This window comes from Pipistrellus hanaki (genome assembly GCF_964339955.1).
Source record: "Pipistrellus hanaki genome assembly, chromosome: 11".
Classification (NCBI taxonomy): Eukaryota; Metazoa; Chordata; class Mammalia; order Chiroptera; family Vespertilionidae; genus Pipistrellus; species Pipistrellus hanaki.
This window is the reverse complement of record NC_140513.1, coordinates 35,693,145-35,712,949: the sequence shown is the minus strand read 5'-3', so window position 1 is coordinate 35,712,949 and position 19,805 is coordinate 35,693,145. Positions and strand designations below refer to the sequence as shown.

At 44.6% G+C, this 19,805-nt stretch overlaps 1 protein-coding gene across 2 annotated transcripts in view; it reads left to right on the top strand.

Annotated features, from left to right (window-relative positions):
* Positions 1 to 8: 8 nt before the first annotated feature.
* Positions 9 to 19,805, top strand: part of OSTF1 (osteoclast stimulating factor 1) — a 55,391-nt gene continuing 35,594 nt past the window's right edge. The window contains exon 1 of one of the 2 annotated variants that reach the window (XM_084899442.1): positions 9 to 317. In XM_084899442.1, the coding sequence (XP_084755568.1) occupies positions 284 to 317 (34 nt within the window). In that variant the 5' untranslated portion in view covers positions 9 to 283. The remainder of the gene's footprint in view (positions 318 to 19,805) is intronic. The other variant, XM_084899443.1, reaches the window with a different exon arrangement.

Here is a 19,805-nt window from a genome sequence, read left to right as displayed (position 1 = left end):
GCGGCCACTTCCTCGTCGGCCGGGCGCGCGCTCCGGACGGCTGGGCGGCCGCGGGGCGGGGCGGGGACTGCGCCGGGAGCCCCTGTGCCTGCGTCCGCTGGTCCCGCAGCCCAGGTGGCTCAGTGGATAGAGCGTTGGTGCGGGTCCTCCAGGGCGCACCGCTGCGCACCGGGCAGAACCCAGGACCTCGGGCTTCCCGGAGGAGAGCCGGCTGGTGGCGGGGCGCGTTCGCTGGGCTTTTCGTGCGTCGTCGTCTTGAGGATCAGCTGCTCCAGGAAGCGAGATGGCGAAGCCGCCACCCAAACCGGTCAAACCAGGTAAGGGAGGCGCCGGCCGGGCCCCCTGGCCGCCCCGGTGCCCGGCGAGCGTTCTCTGCCGCTGGGCAGCGCGGACCCGGCGCGGACCCGGCCCGGAGCCTCGCTCCCCGGGTCCGACCCACCGGGAGGGGAGTTTGCGTTCGCTAAAGAGGAGGAATCGTGTTTTTTTTTTTTTTTTTTTTTTTTTTTTTTTTTTTTTTTTGCAGAGCAAGAGGATTTCGAAGATTTTTTTTTTAAGTGTATTTTTTTAAAAAAGTGCTGTCGCCCTCGGTTTTACAACGTGGACATTCTCTGCGACTTCCAAGCGGGTGTGATGGCTTCGCCCCATGGAAACTTTCCTGGTGGACAGGGCTATTGGTCTCTAAAAAAAAAAAAAAAAGAAATTAAGTAAATGTCTTGAAATTGGGCTTGTCGCCACTTCCTTTTTTTTTTTTTTTTTCAGTGTGTGTCACTGTCAAGTTAGAGTTCTTGACCGGCCCGAGAGAACAGGAAGTGCGCTGCTTGCAGGGTGGGGTGCGTGAGCGAGGCTCCTTCGGGACTTTTGAAAGGAACAGCGTTTGAAATTGATCTTGGGGGGAAACACACACACACACACACACACACACACACACACACTTAGGAGGCTTGTGCTCCAGTTCACGGCGAGAACCATCGCGGCTGCGGCAGAGGAATCTCGGCGTTAACTCCGGGAAGTGTCACTTTATCGTGCAGCGCCAGTCCTTCCCTCCGCTGCCCCCGTGGTTTGGCCTTCTGCACCGGAGAGGGCGAGATTACTAAATCCCTCAACGCCGTTTTCTTGGCCCATCGTCCTGGTTCTTTTTTTTTTTTTTTTTTTTTACTTTAGAATATTTTCTGCGATAGGGAGAAAAGAGAATTTAAAAGGAAGGGTCTGGTGTATTTCAGATCAGTTCTGCTTAACACACTTTCCCACGTTCATTTGGTAGTAAGTGATTATGGGGAACGCAGGAAACAGAAAATTAATGGCCCTGACCTACTCAGGTTTTTTTCCCCCCCTCCCCATCTCATGGAACTTCGGTAGAAAAAATATCCATTTACATTTCAAAGTAACCTCTGTTGCAAGGCATAGAGTTTCAGTGATTAATTTTTCCTTGATTTTTTTTTTTTTGGTAAACTTTAGTGAAGTGCTAGAACTTGCACGATTATTAAGTTTTCTTTCTTTGCCCACATGCATGGTTAGTGTCAAGTCATTTGATTTGAAAATGGTGTACATACTCACATATGTGGAATGGTGGTTCACTGGAGACTTAAATTTCGGTGGGCGGGTGTGGAGAAAGCTGCTGGGACTTTGGCGCTGCTGTGAGAATTGGGCTCTGTGATTCTTTAGATGTGGAATCTGATGAGGAATCTGCATTTTAAGTAAATATGGAGGAGGTGGCCGCTTTCTAAACTCAGATGTGAATCATGACCATAAGTATTCAACAAAGCATAGTTATTATTTGATAGCCAAATAAAGTACTGTACTTTATTTTAAAGAATGTCTTGAGAAGCTATTCATGAGGGTGTTTTTTTTTTTTTTTAATGTCTTCAGACATGAAGTGATGTCTTTGCTGCAGCTGGAGGGACATGGGATGTGATGTGTATGTGTGTGCGCACGAGTGTGGACTTATGCACACATGGGTGTGGTTTAAGGACCATAGTGTTCCCAGTTGGGGATAAACTCCCAGGAATCATTTTTTTGTTGTCTAGCATCACTGCTTTCACCTCTTCAGCAAACCAGAAAGCAAATGGTTGAAAATGACCGTTGTTGAGAGACAGCTGGGATTCCTCACACATTTATAAATGACATCCAAACTCAAATAAGGTCACCATAGAAATAGGGTCCCTCTAGCACACATGTGTCAAACACAAGGCCCGCGGGCCAAATGCAGCCCGCCAGGCCTTGCAATGTGGCCCGCACCGCGCTGTCATCACTGCACTCCGCTGTCAGTTTATGACATTGTCAGTTTATGACTGTTCAGTAAACCATTCGGCCCGCGATTTAGGCTGGATTTTAGATTTTGGCCCCTTCTCTGATTGAGTTCGACACCCCTACTCTAGCATTCTGCAAAGCAAGAACCGGGCGGAACAGCGTGGCTCAGTTCATCGGCAATATGAGAAGAGGACAGCTAGGTGAGAGAGGACAAAGGACTTATTGGAAAGTTTTGGGAATAAGGAACATTAAGCTTTTTATCACGTGGGCTAAAATATCTATCAGGTTGATTGGCAATACCCTATAAGGGGGTCCAGTCAAAGGAGGCTGCCCAGACCAATGCTGGTCAGCTGCTTGTGGGAAAGCCCTGCCACTTAATTCCTTTTTCATTTTCTTAATTTCCTTCCTAAGGCTACACCAGGGGTCACCTTGTTTGGGGTTTTGTCCGTAATCAAAATTCATTTGCCAAAAGCACTTCTTAATGTACGTAAGTTCGGTGCTAGACACTAGGATTCTAAGGAACAATGAAATAGGTTCTCACTCATGAGAGTGTTGAGTCTAATGGGAGAGGTTTACATATGCACAGATTAGTTTTAGGTTGTTCCTACAAGTGAGTGGCTGATTTGTCCATTTTGTTTAAAAAAAATCTTCTAGTTAAAAATAAAAGTAATATTTTTATTATTAAACCTTCAGAAAATAATAAATATATAAAAACCATCCCCACTTATCATCTGGTGATAACCGCTGTTTTTACCCAGGTTTTTTTTTTTCTTCTTTTTTTTTCTTTTTCAAATCCATTTCATTGGAAACAGAAGATACAAACAGTTATTAGCAGGACAGAATCAGATTCCATTTTAAGAGCCTTGCTGTCAACTGCCATGTTTCCTTTATGCTCTAGCAGGGATCTTCAAACTACGGCCCGCGGGCCACATGCGGCCCGCAGAGGAGTCTGATCTGGCCCGCCAGGTTTTTTGGGCAGTGAGCGCAGCTGAGGTGTTACAGTAGGAATTAGTAGTTCATATAGTCCGGTCCTCCAGCTCTCTGAGGGACCGTGATCTGGCCCCCACTTTAAAAAGTTTGAGGACCCCTGCACAGTATCACCTACCTTCTGCTTGAAAAATCAATTCTGTCACATTTTCACCTTCCCTTGTTTAGTGGTGTTTTTATTCACTGCTGGCCACCCCAGGCAGGTCTCTAATTGTTAGATGTGTCACTATGGTACTCCCTCTGCTAAAACGTGTCACAGTTTTGTGGTTTATCGCATTCCTTATGGACTCCTCTGTATCTTCTCCTGTTTTACACACGTGTGGCATTTCTGCTCCCTTCAGCCTCCCTCTGGAGCCTTGCAGTTAAATTAGGGTGAACCGGTCCTGCTTGTTGGAGTGGAGAAAACGACTTATGTTCTACAAAGCCTTTTTTTTTTTTTTTTTTTTTAAAGAGACTTTATTCTGAGACTTGATGTAAAATGGGCCAAGGGCTATTGAATGAGATGTGGCTACAGTCCTTGCATTCAAAGCAGCTTTGATGACCCTCCACTGTAGCTGGAAGTATTGATTTTGATGGTGGAAGTAAAGCGGCATAAATATTTCACGTGTCTTCTGAAAATAAATTTGCGGGACATTGAAGAGGCAAATGGCAATGTTTTGGGTTGTTTTGTATACACAGTACAAAAGAAAATTCAAGGGTGTCACACATATGCTGCTTATATAACACCGCTGAGAGGGAAGAGGTCTTCCTCCAAAACCATCTGAACTTTCATATATTTTTCTCCCCCTCTTAATAGATAAATGTCAGAGGTGCTCCATTATAAAGTTTGAGAAATGCCTTGAAAATGACAGGATGATGATGATGATGATGGTGGTGGTGGTGGTGGTGGTGGTGGTAATAGTTAACATTTATTCCTAAGTGTCAGGAATTGCGCCAGGAACTTTAAATGCCCCATCTCATTTGATTATCTTAGCTTCCCTAAAAGGGAGATCCTAATAGAAAACTATTTGAGGTCTCAAAGGTAGGAAGTGGTTGGTTTGACCCAGGAATGGAACACAAGCCTTAACTGGAGTCACTGCATTTTGCTCAGAGAAACCTGTGAGGATTCTGTTAAGATCGGACGAGGTTTTGTGGGGCAGCCATCCTTATTAACTTACGCAATTGTATTTTTCTTTTTCTTTTTCTTTTTTTTAAATATATTTTATTGATTTTTCACAGAGAGGAAGAGAGAGGGATAGAGAGTTAGAAACATCGATGAGAGAGAATCATCGATCAGCTGCCTCTTGCACATGCCCCACTGGGGATGTGTCCGCAACCAAGGTACATGCCCTTGCCCGCAATCGAACCTGGGACCTTTCAGTCCTCAGGCCGACGCTCTATCCACTGAGCCAAACCGGTCCCGGCCGCAATTGTATTTTTCATATTGGCTTTGTATCACCCTTCTTTCAATAGGTCTGTATTAGACTATTAGATACTTTCCGAGAATAGAATAATCTTTTATTTCTTTGTACCGGCATAGCAACTAAACTTTTTATGCATGACACACATAAAGAGTCTTGATACATAATGAAGTCTCTGTCTGGAAGAAGGTGAGGGAGACTGTGGTTGGGTACATCTTGTAGCTTCGCCATAAAGGAGCAAAGACGGGAGGCACTGTCCACCAGCGCTACTTCTGAAAGTCGTGGGGGTCCCCTCCCTTTGGTGTTAACATTCCCACTGCTTGACTTCACTGTGACTAGTAACTAGTTTTTCTGACACGCCTCTATAAGGGAGGAAAATATTTCCTCTACCTTCCTAGGTTCAATGTCTGGGTCCTGTGAATTAAACTGAGGGGAAAAAAAACAGATTAACAGAAGAAAAATGCATACAAATTTATTTTGTTTTAATTTTATATGTACACTAGAGGCCCAGTGCACAAAATCTGTGCACAGGCAGGGTCCCTAGTGGCTGCCAGCTGCCAGCCAGGGCTTCCCTTCCCCAGCTGCCGGCGGGGGCCTTCCTTAGTTCCATGCCGCCCACTTGTGGTCAGCGCAAAGCATAATGAGAGAGAGAGAGAGAGAGAGAGAGAAAGAGATATGCACTTGGCACTTTCAGTGGGCTGATGTGAGCAAAGTCAAGATTCTCTATAAATTTGTCAATCATACTTCAGTAAAGCTGTATGTGTGGGGGAGATTCTCTATCAAATTACAGGAATTTGGGGGAAAATGTTTAGGTATCAGTACAAAGAGAGTTTCCTAGTTCTTTTTGAACAACCGCATGGTATTCTATTGTATTTATTTAATCAGACCTACATTAGCTAGCATTTAGATTGTTTCCATTATTTTGTTATAACAGTCTTGTTGCTTACTTGGTGAATAAATCTACAGAAAGTCCTGACAGAGGGGTTGGTGTATTGTTCAAAGGCACGTGACTTTTCATTTTCATAGCATTTCCAAAATGTTCTCCAAAAGAGGTTGTACCAAATGACCTTCCTACCAAAAATGTGTGAGCTTGTCTTAAACAGTTACGTTACAAAGCATGTCATCATAGGAGATAGCATCACAGTGTGACCAGAGAACTGGGAAGGAGCTGGAGGAAGCTGAGAACGTGTCACAGGAAGGACAAATTTAAGCAGGGTCTCCTATGCTGAGGAAGAGTTTGGTAGACAAAAAAGGGGGGAAGCCATCTGACTTGGGCAGAAATGGAATAATTTGATATGTCCTCCTATACACGTTCTCCTGACTGCACGAGAGCTGAGCTTTTCCGTCTCTCAGAGAAGCCAGGGAGACTTGCTGTGCACACATGCAACTGTGGATCGGAGAGATTTGCTCCGAATTAAAGAGAAAGTCATTCATTTGGTGTAGCAGTCAGTGGAAAACAAGAATCTGTTCTACACAGGAGTGGAGAACTTCAATGTCTGCATATCAGCCCTCTACCTACCTGCGTCTCTGTTTGTCAGAGGGTTAGCAATAGCTGTGGGTGTGTAGTTTGCAGTGTGGGTTAAAGTGGGCCACAGATTCCAATCCCTTACACAGGCCGTTGGTGGGGCTGCTATGACCACCTCCTTTTCATTCCTTCTTCCCGTCAGTCCTTTCCCACTTGATGTCTGGGCACCTGTAGAACTGTTAGAGAGTCACAAGGAAAATTCCTCAACCTGCTCTTGGGGTAAGAGGTGGGGGAGAGCTTTGTGTTTGTGCATGTTGATTAGCGTGGGATTTTTAAAGCTCATTAGCATCCCTTAGGATTTGGTAAGTTACTTTGGTTTTATTTTTATTATTATTATTTTTATTATTACTTTTAAAAAATATGTTTTATTGACTTTTTATATATATATTTTATTGATTTTTTCTACAGAGAGGAAGGGAGAGGGACAGAGAGCTAGAAACGTCGATGAGAGAGAAACATTGACCAGCTGCCTCCTGCACACACCCCCAGCGGGGATGTGCCTGCAACCAATGTACATGCCCTTGACCGGAATCGAACCTGGGACCCTTCAGTCCGCAGGCCGATGCTCTATCCCCTGAGCCAAACCGGTTTCGGCAAGTTACTTTGGTTTTATATCCCTGGGACCAAAGAAGACATTCCCCGTGGTTCTTTCCTAGGTTAGCGCTCCTGATTTCCGGGCAGCCTGAATTGGAATGAAGGAAGACCCTAGGGAAAAGCTCAGCTAATACCGCTGCAGGGGCCGCCGGGGGCCCTTTAGGAGGACCTGACGCAGCGCTAGGGAGTCTTTCTGGCAGCCTGACACTCCAGGGACTTTGCTTGGTTCTGAGAAACGCATTGGTTCTATTTCAGGATTCCCTCCCTTGTCTGGGGAGAAAAGACTTGAGTCAACTTTTTGCATGAGACAAAGCAGTGGCTTCCCTTGGAGAGTGTCCTGGTGTGGCTGTGTCTTCCGTGAACCTCCTGACCCAGGCCATACTTGGGGGCAGGACCCCTCCAGTGGCCGTGTCCCTGAGCACGGCTGAGAGCGGCCCGGCTGGGAGAAGCCCTGCTAGCCCGTTGGCACGGTTGGCAGGTCTCAGACTCCCGATTTGGAAGTATCCACAGAGCCTCTTAATGCCTTGCTTGAAAACCGGATTCCAATCTCTCTCTAAAAATGTTGCCTCACCGGGTTTACAGGGTTTTCTGCTTTAGGGCGGTTGTTTGATGAGTCACTGCAAGTCCATCCGTAGCCCCGGGAGGACCTACCCTGAAGGCAGCATTCTCACTGTTTTTCAGGCCCGGAAACTGGCTGTGAAATGTTACAACAGAAACCATCCCCTCCAAAGTTATTTTCTGAAGGGTGTGCCAGAGAGATTGTTTTCTGCCTTATTTTCTCTGTTGGAGAAGAAATCCCTCTCTTTCGTTCCTCTGTCCTCAGGTTCTAAATCTAAGGCCCCAGCAGCGGCCAAAGAGCCGGGGCTTGTGTTAAGTTGAAATGGGAAGCAGGTGTCACTCCTCTTTTAGGAAGCCTGGCCCCTCCACAGGGCTGCTTCTGATCATGGCCTCATGGCTTCCCACTCTCTAGGAGCCATTGGAAATCCAAATATGGGGCCTCTGAAGGGTCCCTGGCTTGGTAGAAGTTCTGTTCTCCACAGTGGGCGCCTGCCCATTTCCAGATTCTTTGCTGGCATTGCGTCTTTCTGACGTCTTGACCTGTGGGGCACTCTCTGATCGACTGGCCCAGGGGTATCTGCTGCTTTGCCTGTCCCAAACCCTTGTCATTGGCCTGCTTTTCTCCTGCCTGGACACCTGTCCCTTATCCTTTAGCTAACGCACCTGGGCCTTTCGGGTAGACTCTGACCCTCGATTGGCCTGGGTCTGTGGCTACTCTTCAGTGGATTTCCCCTTAGGTGTCCTTGCTGCTTCAGACCTAACCTCAGGCAGGCCCGCACACCGTAGCCATTGGTTTGAGCTCTGATGATGGCACCTTAAGGGACCAGGGACACATGCCCAGAGAGCCTTATGGCAGCATCTCAGTCAGGACCGCCCCAGTCTTCTTCTCTGACGTCGCCTGGGACTTGGTTTCCTGTCATTTCAGCTCCATAGGGCTCTGAGAATGAACCTACTCACCGCTTCACACCCGAGGAGCAAATCCACCTTCATGGATTTATCATAATCCCCTTCCCAAAGGTGTTTAACTTAAGAATTAGATGAGCTGAAAACAAGGTTCCGGGAGGGAATTCATGCCATAGTCCTCCTGATCCCCACGGCGTGGCTGCCCCTGATTTCAGTGACCCGCACTCAACTTCTGTCCGAAAACATGAAGTGGGAGATTGCAGAAGTAAACAGTTCATAAACTTTAGATCTCATCTCCTTCGGAGCAGTGTGACAAAGTCTCAGACCATCCGCCTGATGTGAATCGTCCCTTTTCCTGGCTCCTCCTGTTGCCTGTCAGTCACGTGGTAGCCGTCTTGGTGGATGGAGGGTCTCGGTACCCCGTGCCCCTGTTCTAGGAGCCCTCGTTTTACTCAATAACGGCCCCAAAGCGCAAGAGTAAGGATGCTGACAATTTGGCTATGCCAAAGGCAAGTGCTTTCTTTCCGTGAAAAGGTATGTATTTGTAGGGGGAAAAAATAGTATATATATATATTCAGGGCTTGGTACTATCTGTGTTTTCCCATATCTACTGGGAGTCTTGGAACTTATCCCCTGTGCCTAAGGGGACCACTGTACTCTTCCACAGGACTTCAGGCATAAAGACAGGCTAATAGCGCCCAGATATTCCAGGGACTCGGCTTTCATTGGAGGAAGAGGTAAAATATAGTCATGGGAAATGAACGTTAGCTTTGGGGTGAAATTCTGGTCTCAAATTCTTTTTTAATCTTCTTTTTTAATCCTCATCAGAGGATATGTTTTTACTGATTTCCAGAGAAAGAGGAAAGGGAGAGGGAAGGAAAAACAAACAAACCAAAAAGAAAAACATATGGAACCCTAGCCAGTTTGGCTCAGTGGATAGAGTGCTGGCCCGTGGACTGATTCCAGTCAAGGGCACATATCCCAACTGCACGCTTGATCCCTGAACCCACCACCTTTTTGGTGTACTAGATGCTCCAACCATCTGAACCACCAGGCCAGGGCTAGCCTCAGGTCTTTAATTGCCAGGTCCCCTTGATAAGCCAGTACCTACCTAGACCATTCTGGGCCTGTTTCTTCCCTTGATTCTAAACCGGATTCTAAGTTTTCGTTGCCTTAGGCGGGTTTTTTAAAGAACTCCCCAGATTTCTACTTAATTTTATCCTTAGCTTCATGTAGAACCCTGCACCATGTTTGTTGCTCCCTGTCTTCCTGCTACTCCCCACTCTCAGTGTTATGTGAATGCAAACACATGGAGGGATTCAGTACCTTAAGGGCTTTCATCAGTCCAGATTTCCATGACAACGCGGCAGAGGGGAGGAAGGGTGGGAAGAGGACATAGCATGTTCGTGAACAGGTCTAATCTGATTTCTCTTGGGCTCTGGTTGGATAGGGCAGTTGAGGGTTTATTTTATTTTATTTTTTTGTTTGTTTTTGTAGCTTCCTAGTAGAAGAGAACACCAGGGTGACCCTGCAGAAATGTGTCTGGACCCTACAGGCACAGCCAAGGGCACCCGTTCCAACTGTGGCATTCATGAATGGCCGAGGACTTTTATGTTTGGAAAATGTATAAAGCTCTTGGTGACTGGCTAACATCAACTCCAGAGGTTTGCGAGCTAAGGATGTATCTTTAGCTGGTGTTCAGAGATTGATTCTGTGCAAAATATTGTTCAGAATCCTCTTTTCTATGACATTTATTTTTTTTCTGTCTTCTTTGGAGGTAACAGTTCTAAGCCAGGGATTCTAGCTCAGACCTTGCTTTACAGACATGGCCATGTTTTATTCCAGGAAGGAAGGTTTTCAGTGCTCCTCTCTGGGGGAAAAACAGCGATTCTTCCCCTAAGAAAGTTGTTCTCAGCCCACCCTTCGCTTTGTCAGTTAACGTGGTTCTTACACAAGAAACCAAAGCCTCTTTTTCCAAAAAGAAACGAACATTTCGGTACTTAGAGGGATTCCGATATAATGACAGTTTTAAGAACCTAGAATTGTCCTGATGGGTATAAGTTTTATTGCTAAAACTTCAGAACTTAAACAAACAAACAAAAAATCCCGTTGTAGTTAAAAACTATTGTAGTGCTCTTGAGTATTAATTTTCTACTAAATACACTTCAGGCCATAAAGAACTGCAATTTGTTTAGGACTGATGACAAGAGAAGACAGGTTACTTTTGCCGCTGGACAGTGGATACTGAAGGAGGGCAAATTCCTGGTAATTATTATAAAAGCCTGCAATTTAGATACCGCTGAGTGTTGGTTGAAAGCCACTGCAGGGGAAGAGAAAGTGGTGAGTTTCCCCGCATCTGTCCCTGTGGGCAGAGAGGTTATTTTTTTTTCTCTGTCAACTCATCCACATCATAAACAGCAAATAGTCCCGTAGGCTCAAGAGTTTGGGAAGGGACCAGGAATATTCATAGAAGTTTAAGAGCAAATTCCAGAGTCTCAGTCCCCTGCCTTCCCCAGCTCATGGCCCCATTGCATAGAGAGAAATTATTTTCTGGATGTCTTTTAATGAGAAAGAGTTAAAATCATGAGCAACTTACAGCCTCAGGAATGAGTGTGAAAGGTGCCTTGGGGCGGGAGTAGCTGAGTTCATCACTGAATCTAGGTATCCGACTTTCAGCTATGTCCAGTCCTTGATGGTAGGGGATTTTCAAAAGAATGGTCCTGTAATTACCCTAGTTTAACTATAGCCCCAGAAACCACAGCTTTTCATTTGTCCGACCTTTGTCATTCTCTAGGGAAATTCTAGGGACTTCTCTGTCATTCTTTAGGGACTTTATTCTCCTGGGCCCCTCTTCCCTCTCCCCAGATATGACCTGGTTTGGGAAAATACCTGAACATTTCTTTTTTGTTGTTGTTGTTAATCCTCCACCCGAGGACATCCCATTGATTTTTAGAGATAGTGGAAGGGAAGGGGAGAGACACACAGAGAGAAACATCGATGTGCGAGAGACACATCAATTGGTTGCCTCCTGCAGGTGCCCTGCCTGGGGTGGGGGATCGAGCTTGAGCCTACAACTGAGATATGTGCCCTTGACCAGAATCAAACCCAAGGCACTTCATAATTAATTCATGCTGATGTTCTAGCCACTGAGCCAAACTGGCTAGGGCCTGAACATTTCTTTGACCTTTTCTGGGAGTCACTTGGACTCTGTGGGGTCAAATAGACATGAGGCAGATTTGCAAGAGACTATAACTACATTTAACACATACACACATGTATGGGAACCCCGCATATGAGTCAGCGATTCCATGGGCAGGGCAGGTATACACAGACAGGGCGACTGAGGTCTATAAGAAGTTCTGAGTTAGGGCTGAGGTAATGCACCTCGGGGGCTAATAAGGGTCATTGCAGGGTGATAAGAAGAACAGCTGCTGAGAACATGGACATTTGCCGTCTCATAGATGGGGCTTGAAAAGGTGACCACTGATAATCTCTTATGGGAAAGGCCTCGAATTCAAATTCTTAGGCAGATAGGAGTGGGGGGCAAAAGTTTCTGCTGAGCCTGCGGCTCAAAGTTACCTTTAGCTCAAAACAATCGGTATACCACAGAGGCCCCTCTTGGGGGTGACTCTTTCTGGACCTCCACAACGTCTTGGGCCTTCTCTGACCCTGCAGACTTCTGTCTCGCCCCCCCTTCCCATAAGCACTCTCGGCTCTTAGAACTAGACAAGCTGGAGAGGGGACTCATCACCAGGGCAACCCCCTGCCCGCGCCTTCCGGGCCGAGCCTTCGGCGAGATGCCGGTTGAGGCTCTGTAATGTCCCAGGTGCCATGCCCAGCATCTCCACCAGGCAGAGTTCACCGCGCTCAGGGAAGGACCGTGGCCCTTAGGAGCCCTGTGAACCTTTTGAGGAAGCACTGCTGTGGGACTTGGGAGAAGATGCTCGCAGGGGAACCGTTTCTAGGTTCGAGGCTGTTAAGTAGATGATCTTGGAAGAAATGAATGTCGTAGACAGCGCTTTGGTTTCCTACAGGTGGCCTCTCTGAGTCCGCTTTCCGGTTCTACAATAGGACATGGGCTTTGGGGGAGGCTCTTGCAGGCGCCACAGAAGCAGACTGGATTCCGTCTTGTTTTCTGAAGGGAGAGGGGCTCAGATTCAGTTGTTACTTATTCTTTGCTCTCTAATGACTTCCTCCTGTGTGTTCGGTAATATTTCTTACACAGCCAGTGCTTGTGCTGTTATACAAGAGTTCTAGTGCCAGCTGGAAACAGTGAGATGCCCTCCACTCTAGATTTGGCCCCTCTGTGTTCGTCAGGTGAGTTTCGAGTGAGCACCTGGATTTAGGCTTAAGCTCAGTTCAGTGTCTCCAGAGATTCGCTTTTGTTTTCCTTAGACACAGTGTATATCTTGGTCCTTATATCAGGTTAAAAAAAAAAAATATATATATATATATATATATATATATACACACACACACACACACACACACACACACACACACATATATATATATATATATATATATATATATACATATATATATATTACTGATTTTTTACAGAGAGGAAGAGAGAGGGATAGAGAGCTAGAAACATCGATGTGAGAGAAACATTGATCAGCTGCCTCCTGCACACCCCCCACTGGGGATGTGCCGGCAACCAAGGTACATGCCCTTGACCGGAATCAAACCTGGGACCTTTCAGTCCGCAGGTTGACACTCTATCTGCTGAGCCAAACCGGTTTTGGCCTTCTATCAGTTTTAAAGGGTTTCTGAGTTAACTAAAGGAGACATTTATTTTTATCATCGTGTTGTCTTGTTACCATGTGTTTTTATAGAGGGTTAAGACCAAGGCCATTTTTTTACTGTTGCAAATTTTTATTTCGTAAGAGCATTAGTAATTTCCTTAGAAATTGGGCATTCATGAAGTCTGAAGTTTAAGCTTGTCCATTTATTATTTGTTCAAATTAAAAACTTCTCTTGGAATAAAAAGTAATTTCCAAGGCGATTTTTAATATATTCAGAGAGCACCAGGTATCTAAATCTGAAAACTTTTCTATTTGATTTCTAAATTTTGATTATACACATTAATGTATTAAATGCTCCGGCCTGGTGTTTTTTTCAGGTTGTGAGTGGTGACCCAGTAGTAGGTCATGAAGTCAGTATAGTTAGTCGTGACTAACATTTAGCATTTAAGAGAGAGAGAGAGAACAGAACAGAAAATATCAGAGAGTGCTCTGGCTGGGTGGCTTAGTTGGTTAGAGCGTAGGTTCTAGGGCTCTAATTGAGCCCCTGTCAGGGAATATACTAGAATCAACCAATGAATACATAGATTAGTGAGACAACAAATCTCTCTCTCTTTCTCTCTCTCAAAATTAATTAAAAAAATATCAGAGAGAATCACTCAAAGTTTTGGTGAAATTTTTTCAGTTTCATGAGAGTGTATATATGTGTGTTTCCCGGTTTCTGATGTGCAATGTATTTCCTAATGTGGGCCTCAGAAATATTGAGAAACCTCTCTAGCCTGTCTGTGCTCTGCCCCCACCATCCTCCTAGCAGTTCCAGCCGCACTGACCTTGTCAGCGTTCACAGGCAGCCCTCCTGGCCTCCAGTGCTTCTGTCTGTACGCTGCTCTGTAGTACGGGTCTGCCCCAGCCTGCCCCCTGCCCCTCTGGAAAAGGTAACCCCTGTTATCTTTCCAGAATCAAAGTACATGTCACCTCCTCTCCAGCCAGCACAAGTCACACTTTTATGACCTTACTTGGCATTGCAGTTACTTATCTCTCCACCATTTTTTTTGGTGGTCAGATTAGGGAGACAAAGAGGACAAAAAAACAACAACACATTAAAATACTCTGCTGATAAATAAAGTAAAAATAACCTGAATTATCCTTCAATAGGGCATTAGAAGAATATGTTTCCCTGTTTATATATGGAATTTTTATTCTTTATAGACAGTTTAGGAAAATAAATAAGAAAATAAACTTTTTTTTTTTGCCTAGAGGTAACTATTAATATTCTGACATATTTTTTTCCTTCTGGCTTTCCTTCTATGCATATTTTTATTTTACATAGTTGATTGTATATATATTATACCACCAACTATATATATATATATATATATATATATATATATATATATACACACACACACACACACACACACACACACACATATATATATATATATTATATATATATATATACCTAAACGACCATTATGACTGGTTGACTGGGACAACCAGAATGACTGGTCGCTATGATGCGCACTGATCCCTAGGGGGCAGACACTCAATGCAGGGGTTGTCCTCTGGTGGTCAGTGTGCTCCCACAGCGGGAGCGCTGCTCAGCCAGAAGCTGGGCTCACGACTGGCAAGCGCAGCTGTGGCGGTGGGAGCCCCCCCCTCCTCTCCGGCTGCCTGTCACTCTGGCATTGCTACATCCCCTGAGGGGTCCCAGATTTCCAGAGGGCGCAGGCCAGGCGGAGGGACCCCACCTGTGCACGAATCTGTGCACCAGGCCTCTAGTTTTTACATAATAGTAAAACATAAACTTATCTCCAAAGAGCTAATTTTTACTCTTACTGTAGTAGCCTATATTCCAGCTTATGTATACATTTACATGTTCATGCTTTTCTGTTTTTTTAAAAAAATAATTCTGCATTCATAGCTGTTATGGACTGAATGTTTCGCTCATATATTGGAGTCCTAACCCACAATGTGATGGTACTTGGAGATGGGGCCTTGGGAAGGTAATTAGGGTTAGGTTAGGTCAGTGTTGGCAAACTCATTAGTCAACAGAGCCAAATATCAACAGTTCAACAATGGAAATTTCTTTTGAGAGCCAAATTTTTTAAAGTTAGACTATATAGGTAGGCACATTGTTATTAACTTAATTAAGCTGGCCTTGCTAAAAACTCAAGGGGTCAAAGAGCCACATGTGGCTTGAGAGCTGCAGTTTGCTGACCACTGGGTTAGGTCATGAGATGGGGCCTGTGTGATGGGATTAGTGGCTTTATGAGAAGAGGAAGCAAGATGTGTGTGTGTGTGTGTGTGTGCACGCACACACACAGAAAAGGCCATGTGAGCACACAGTGAGAAGGCAGCCATCTGCAAGTCAGGAAGAGACTTACCACCAGAAACTGAGATGTCTAATACTTTGATCTTGGACTTCCCAGCCTCTAGAGCTGAGAAATAAATGCCGTGTAAGCCACCCAGTATGTGGTCTTTTGTTAAGGCAGCCTGAGCTGACTAAAGACAATAGCTATAGGTTTCAAAATGACCACTGAAAACTCACATTTAATTCTTTAATAGCCACTGCAGGATATAATACTAGATGTTACGCTTTGTGTAACAAAAGCATTAAGATTTCTCTGCTGGCATATTATAAATAAATCTCCTAATATACAGGAATAGGATTTTTGCAGGTATGGATAAAGACCCAGGGAATTACCCCCCCCCCCCCAAAAAAAAAAGGTAAACATTTGTAGTATATAATGATAGCTAACACAGGCACATACACCACCTCAGGGGCTACACTCAGTACTTCATGTATGTTACTTTGTTCAGTCTCATTTAATCCCAGGGTGCCAGCAGTAAAAGCTCAGATCTTTCTGCGCCACTTCCAGGCTGTTCAGAGCCTGGGCTCTGGAGCCTGGGCCTGGGTTTACACCCTGTCTCCTCCTTCCTAGCTGTGTACACCTGGACCAGGTACTTACCCTCTCTAGCTCAGTTTCTTCAACTGTAATAGAGCTAAGAGAGCGTTTACATCTCAGGGTTGTTTTGAGGGTTAAATGAGTGATTGCAAGTCAGTGCTTGGTAAGTGTCTCATAAATGTGAGCATAGATGGGTAATTTTGTTTTGGATTAGAGAGTAGATAGGTAATTTTGTTTTGGATTAGAGAGTTTACTTTTAAAAAAATATGTTGTTTTTTTAAAAAAAATTTTAGAGAGAAAGGAAGGGAGAAGGAGAGAGAGAGAGAGAGAGAGAGAGAGAGAGAGAGAGAGAGAGAGAGAGAGAGAGAGATGAGAAACATTGATCAGTGCTAACTGGCGACTGAGCCCACAACCTGGGCGTGCGCCCTGACTGAGAATCTAACTGTGACCTCCTGGTTCATAGGTTGGTCCTCAACAACTGAGCCACTCTGGCCCGGCGATTATTATTATTATTTTGATTTCCCTACCTTCCCACCCCAAGCATTTATAAATGCAAAACTATTCTTAGCCTCTCACTGGTTGTATGAAAACAGGTATTGCTGTCATGGGCTCATCTGAGCCTTTTGCAGAAGGTAACATGACCCAGCGTAGCCTTGATTTAGTTAAATTCCAAGGACTGAAATAAAGAATTCTCCTCCCTTCATCCCCACAGTCTCCTCAAGCTGGCTTGGGACAAAGATCTTCTTGGGATGAAGGGTCTTTAGGGGCCCTGGCCCCCTCTCCAATATGCAGACACACTTGGCACTGAGCATGTCATTTGAAATGCTGAACCCTGATCTTTGGGGGCTCTTACGTTATACTGTGGAGAAGAACTAAAAATAACCAGCAGTTATGACCTCTCAGGACGGAAAAGTAACCAAGTTCGCTGAAAGGCACTGAAAAGTGAGCAAAGGGAAAAATGGATAAGAAAGGCACACTGTTAATCAACAGAACCCTCTTGTCAGAAAACACACTGGCTACTGTTTTTAATGAGTCTGCCATCCCTGCAGCTGAAATCAAGACACGTTTCAAATTCTTTAGTGTTTTTTTTTTTTTTTTTTCATAAAGTGAAGCTGCAGGGAAGAGGTGGTGTTTGGGTAAGAAGAGATGAAAATTTTATGTTCATAGCTTTTTAAAAAATTAGATATATCCTTTATGGTAAAGATAGATATGCAACTAGAATTCACTGGATTTGACTTAATTAGTCCAAGAGGGTGAGGGGAAGAAACTTATTCTTTGCGTTGGAAACCCTCAGACATGGCTGCCCTCTTGCAAGGATCATAGCCTCTCTATTTTATTTCCAAGAGTGATGGGCTTTTGTGCAATGACATGAACAGAGATCATGACCAAGGAGCCTGTTCTGAGCTGACCACCTCATGTGTGGGCGTTTGCACTCCACAGATCTCAGGGGAGTGTTGTGTTGGCCCAGCAGAGCACAGCTGTTTCCTTTCACCCCAGCAATCAAATGACGGCCTGGACTCTTGGATGCTATCACATAGACTCCTGTTTTGCTTTTGAGCAGAAAGCATCCTGTTTCATCCTGCATGTTTAATGGAATAATTTAAATATGCCTAGTAGAAATAATAGTCATGCTTTTACTTACTCTGAGAATATTAAGAGGTGGTGACCCATTTTTTTTTTTTTAGGCACACAGGACGTACATTAAGAAATTAATACTCCCCGTGTTCTTTTAGACCAGTGGTCGGCAAACTGTGGCTTGCGAGCCACATGTGGCTCGAGAGCTGCCGTTTGCTGCTCTATTGACTAATGAGTGTGCCGACCACTGTCATAGACAACTGTGATAACTATATAAATTCTTATTTTTTTCATGATTTTCCCTTGTTCATATAATTTTCTTACTCTTCTTTCTTTTTGAAAACACTAATGGTGGTTATAAATGATCTGTTTTGGGGGATGATAGGAGAATATTATCTATAATAATAAAAGCATAATATGCTAATTAGATCAGATGACCTTCTGCATGAAAGCCTGGGCTGCGAGGGAAGCCCGGGTCCTGGGTGCCTGTCGGTGGCCAGACGGAAGCTTGGGTCTCAAGTGCCGGTGGCCAGAGGGAACCCTGGTCCTGGGTGCCAGAGGGAACCTTGGGTCACAGGTGCTGGAAGGAACCTCAGGTCACGGGTGCCAGCGGGAAGCCGATGCCAGCAGCAGGGGAAGGAAGGCCTACTCTTGCACAAATTTCTTGCATAGGGCCTCTAGTTATTTATATGCTAGCTGAGTTTTAAAATTCACAGAGTGGAGGAAATATTACTTTTTCTTTAGAGTGTCTTGTAGCAAATCCTAATTTGATCAGGTAGTCGAAAGCAGTGGCTTTCCAAAATTTTTTTGACCTTAATCATCAGTAAGGTATTTTACTTAATGACCTGGAAACACACACACACACACACACACACACACACACACACACACACACCATTATAGGGGTAAACAGAAGTTTATCTTAGCCTCACATTTCTTCCTAAATTGGTAATTCTCCTGTCTAACCAGTGTAGTGGCACCAGTAATAAAAATAAGACATGCCATTTGGATGTATTAATATCTTTTCTTTTCTTTTTTTATCTGCACCTGAGGATATTTTTCCCATTGATCCTTTGGAGAGAGAGTTTAAGAAAGAAAAAGAGAGAGAGAGAGAGAGAGAAAGAGAGAGGGAGAGAGAGAGAGAGAGAGAGAGAGAGAGAGAGAGAGAGAGAGAGAGAGAGAGAGAACATCAAAGTAAGAGAGACACATTGATTGGCTGCCTTCTGAATGCTCCCTGGCCCTGGCTGTGGATCCACCTGCAACCAAGGTACAATGTGCCCTGGACCAGGAATTGAACCGGAGGCCCTTTGGCGAGTGGGCAGACTCTCTGACCACTGAGCAGCCAGCCAGGGCTGGATTTATTATCTTAGCATTCACTGTGAAAAACAGGTTAAATACTCTAAATGTGACTTATCCCAAATGCTCCCTTTTGTGCTTTACATATGAAAATTCCTTCAGTCAATTGAAAGTTTAAATGTACATTTATAATTAGAGAGTAAAGTATTACTAAGAGTAATGATGATCGAGGAGGCTGTGAATTTTATATGTCCTATAGGTATAGACTGGGAATTAATGTTGCGAGAGTGCAATTGCTAATAATTTTGGGGAAACCAGTGTGTCATTTGTGGCATTGCCTTCAGTGAAATTGCATCATTAGGATTAAGCAAACCTTCCAGCACAGAGATAAACAGGAGGCAAGGCTTGACTTCAGTCGTTTTCTATTAGGGAGGAAGGAAAGCTTACTAACTTAGTGGTAACATGACCACAGGCAACAGCTAAGCTGGCAGGGCTAGCACCAAACTAGCTTGCTTTTCCACGGACCTCATTTATTTATTTATTTATTTATTTAACACCTTAAAAAAAATGGGATATATATATATATATATATATATATATATATATATATATATATAATTAATTAATTTTAGAGAGAGAAAGGGAAAGAGATATATAGAGAGGGACATTGATTGGCTGTCTCCAGCATGCTCCTACTGGGGACTGAGCCAAAACTTAAGCACTTGCCCTGACCTGGAATCAAACTGGCAAACTCTTGATGCATGGGTCATCAGTACTGATGAGCACTGACCCACACGGACCGGGCTCCACAGACCTAATTTTATACAAGTCTCATCTGGCTGCAGTTATGGTTTTTGCCCTTTTATATCACATTTTAAAAATGGGTCTATCAGGCCGAAACTGGGTTTGGCTCAGTGGATAGAATGTCGGTCTTTGGACTGAAAGGTCCCAGGTTCGATTCCCGTCAAGGGCATGTACATTGGTTGCAGGCACATCCCTGATGGGGGGTGTGCAGGAGGCAGCTGGTCGATGTTTCTCATCGACTTTTCTAGCAGCTCTCTATCTT